Source organism: Schistosoma mansoni, assembly GCF_000237925.1.
Source record: "Schistosoma mansoni, WGS project CABG00000000 data, chromosome 2 unplaced supercontig 0171, strain Puerto Rico, whole genome shotgun sequence".
NCBI classification, from domain to species: domain Eukaryota; kingdom Metazoa; phylum Platyhelminthes; class Trematoda; order Strigeidida; family Schistosomatidae; genus Schistosoma; species Schistosoma mansoni.
The window spans coordinates 140618-143358 of record NW_017386001.1 but is presented as its reverse complement, the minus strand read 5'-3'; the positions used below and the strand labels follow the sequence as shown (position 1 = coordinate 143358).

At 41.8% G+C, this 2741-nt stretch overlaps 1 protein-coding gene across 1 annotated transcript; it reads right to left on the bottom strand.

Annotated features, from left to right (window-relative positions):
- Positions 1 to 1578: 1578 nt before the first annotated feature.
- Positions 1579 to 2424, bottom strand: Smp_123400 (hypothetical protein; the record flags this gene model as incomplete). Its single annotated transcript, XM_018791530.1, has 1 exon — positions 1579 to 2424. The coding sequence occupies one exon, from the start codon at positions 2422 to 2424 to the stop codon at positions 1579 to 1581; it is 846 nt and encodes a 281-aa protein (XP_018645304.1).
- Positions 2425 to 2741: the final 317 nt, after the last annotated feature.

The following is a 2741-nucleotide window of genomic DNA, read 5'->3' as shown; positions in this document are numbered from 1 at the left end:
TTGCAAGAAGTTCTCGCCCGAAGGTAGAATACCTTGTCTCTGCTGGAGCGAGTCTTTTTGAGAAGAAAGCAATTGGTTTCCAGGCGTTTTTAACCAGTTGGTTAAGGGTACCGCCTACTGCTTTATCAGAAGCATCCACCATCAAAGCAAGTGGGGAAAGAGAATTCGGATACATCAACGTAGTTGCTTGAGCTAGTTTATCTTTAAGCTGTTTAATAGCTTCGACAGCGTCAGAAGACAGTTTGAATTCTTTTGGTTTTCCTTTTAGTGAATCTGTCAAAGGTTGCATTAATTGTGCACAACCTGGTATGAATCTGCGATAAAAGTTAATTAGACCTAGAAAACTTCTCAGTTGTGTTAGAGAACTAGGTATGGGATATTGTTTAATGGTGTCTACTTCTTTTTTGATCGGTTTAATCCCTTCTGGGCTTATTGTGTGACCGAGAAATTCTAAAGTTTGAACACCGAAAACACACTTACTTTGATGTATGTTTATTCCATGTTCATCCAGTCTTTTTAACACTGTTTTTACATGCTGTTCGTGTGATTGCAAATCGGGGCTGGCAATTAACAAGTCGTCTATATACCCCTGCACAAATGGCATATCTCGAAGTAGATTGTCTATGAATCTTTGAAATGTCTGTGCCGCATTTCTCAGGCCGAATGGCATGCGTACAAACTCGAATAAGCCAAAGGGTGTTGTAATAGCTGTCTTGGGGATATCTTCATCAGCCACTGGGATATTGTGATATGCCCTGACTAAGTCAATTTTAGTGAATATGTTCATACCCTGTAAACCGTTTGTGAAATCTTGGATATGCGGTATTGGGTACCTATCTGGTACGGTTTGACGGTTGAGGGCTCTGCAATCCCCGCACGGTCGCCAGTCACCTTCATTCTTCTTTGGGACCATATGCAAAGGGGATGCCCATTGACTGTCAGAGGGACGGATAATACCCAGTTGTAGCATATAATCAAACTCGGCCCTAGCGATTTTGAGCTTATCTGGTGCTAGTCTCCTGGGTTTTGCAAAAACCGGTGCACCTTCGGTTTTGATAGTGTGACTTACTTTTAGTTTGTCTTTAGAAGGCTGTGGGTTTGGTTTAGTTAAGTTTGGAAATTCCGCGAGTATATCTTGGAATTTCGCTGTTGTTACTGGAGGAGTTTGAATCAAGTTAAGAGAGCTGATGTGACTTTCTTTGCCTCTTGTGTAATACGAAGTTTCTTTTAGTGTTAATCGCCGTCTCTTGGTGTCAACTAGAAATTCGTATCTCTCTAGAAAGTCCATCCCCAGTATTGCCAGATCTAAGTCGGCTACCGTGAAAACCCAAGGGAATTGCCTCCTGAACCCCAAATCTAGGGTTAAGTTTTTCTGCCCAAATATCGCAATTTTAGTTTTATTTGCAGCTTGAAGTGTAATTGATGATGTTTCTCGACTAATCTCAGTTTTATTTTGAGGTATGATGCTAAGAGCAGCGCCAGTATCCACCAAGAAATTCAAGCCAGAGTTTCTGTCTCTAACATAAAACAAGCGACTGTTTTGGCGCCCCTCCTCAGTCGTCGCGACCTGGGGAGGGGTTACTCGTTTCCCGCTGTCTTAGAATTATGCTTAGGCCAGGCGCATGGTTGCATGCACTTGGTTGAGTTGACACCAAACTTCCAGTGGTACCAACAAAACTGCCCAGGTTGACTGGACATTTGTGACCTGTTTTGTGACTTGGATCGTGGTCGTTGTGGTGACCTGCTCCTGTTTCTATGACCCATTTGCATCCTGGCGACAGCCTCAGTGAGACTCTTAACACTCGCAATGAGTCCTTCTATGACGGGGTCTTTTGCTGATTCTACTTTTTGTGTGTGATTTATTGTGCCTGGTCCAGTTGGAGGACCTCTCTCCATTATTCTATCGGCTATACGCGCTAAATGAGATAATGAGGTTTCAGGATCTTGTGCATCCAAACAGTGTCGGACGTAGCATGAGAGAGCTTGTATCCATCCTTGTTTTAGGACTGCTTCACCCACCGTGTTATCACCCATTAACACTTGGAGGTGACGCAAAAACTGTGACGGCGACCGATCACCTAGTGTTTCACCTTGAAAAAGTCTTTGGATTCTTTGACTATCTGATAATGATAAACGGTTTATTATCTCTCGTCTTAAGATGGTGTATGGTTGTGGTGATGGTGGATCTAAAATCAAGTCACGGACTTCTTTGGCAACTGAAGGAGGAAGGATAGAACACAAGTCTCTATAGCGAATCCCTTCAGATTTGATATTGTGTCTTGTGAAATAATGCTCTAGTTGAGCAAACCACAACTCAGGATCACTACGATCAAATTCTGGAAGTAGGGATTTCGTAGTTATAACAGTGTCTATCACCACTGGTGACAAATCCTCCAGATTATGGGTTTCTATTGAGTCTGACATGAGGTATGTGACAAATATAGCAATAAAGTTAGCACGAAAAATGGTTACTATAACACGAATAACTTAAGATAATACGGAATAAACTAGTTATATACTCAACTTAGTTTACGGATAATCCGGTCTACTTTTACGATTAAGTAAAAAAAAAAAGATTAATAACAGAAATGAGGTTAAATTGTGTTCAAAAAGGGCTCACCACTTTCGTGCCTATAGGTAACCCTCGTGCTATTGATAGAAGAAACCAGAGAAGTAGTGAATAGGTCTTTATTTCGATCTTCGCGCAGTCACAGTGGAGCGTGGGATTATCTGTTCAGACA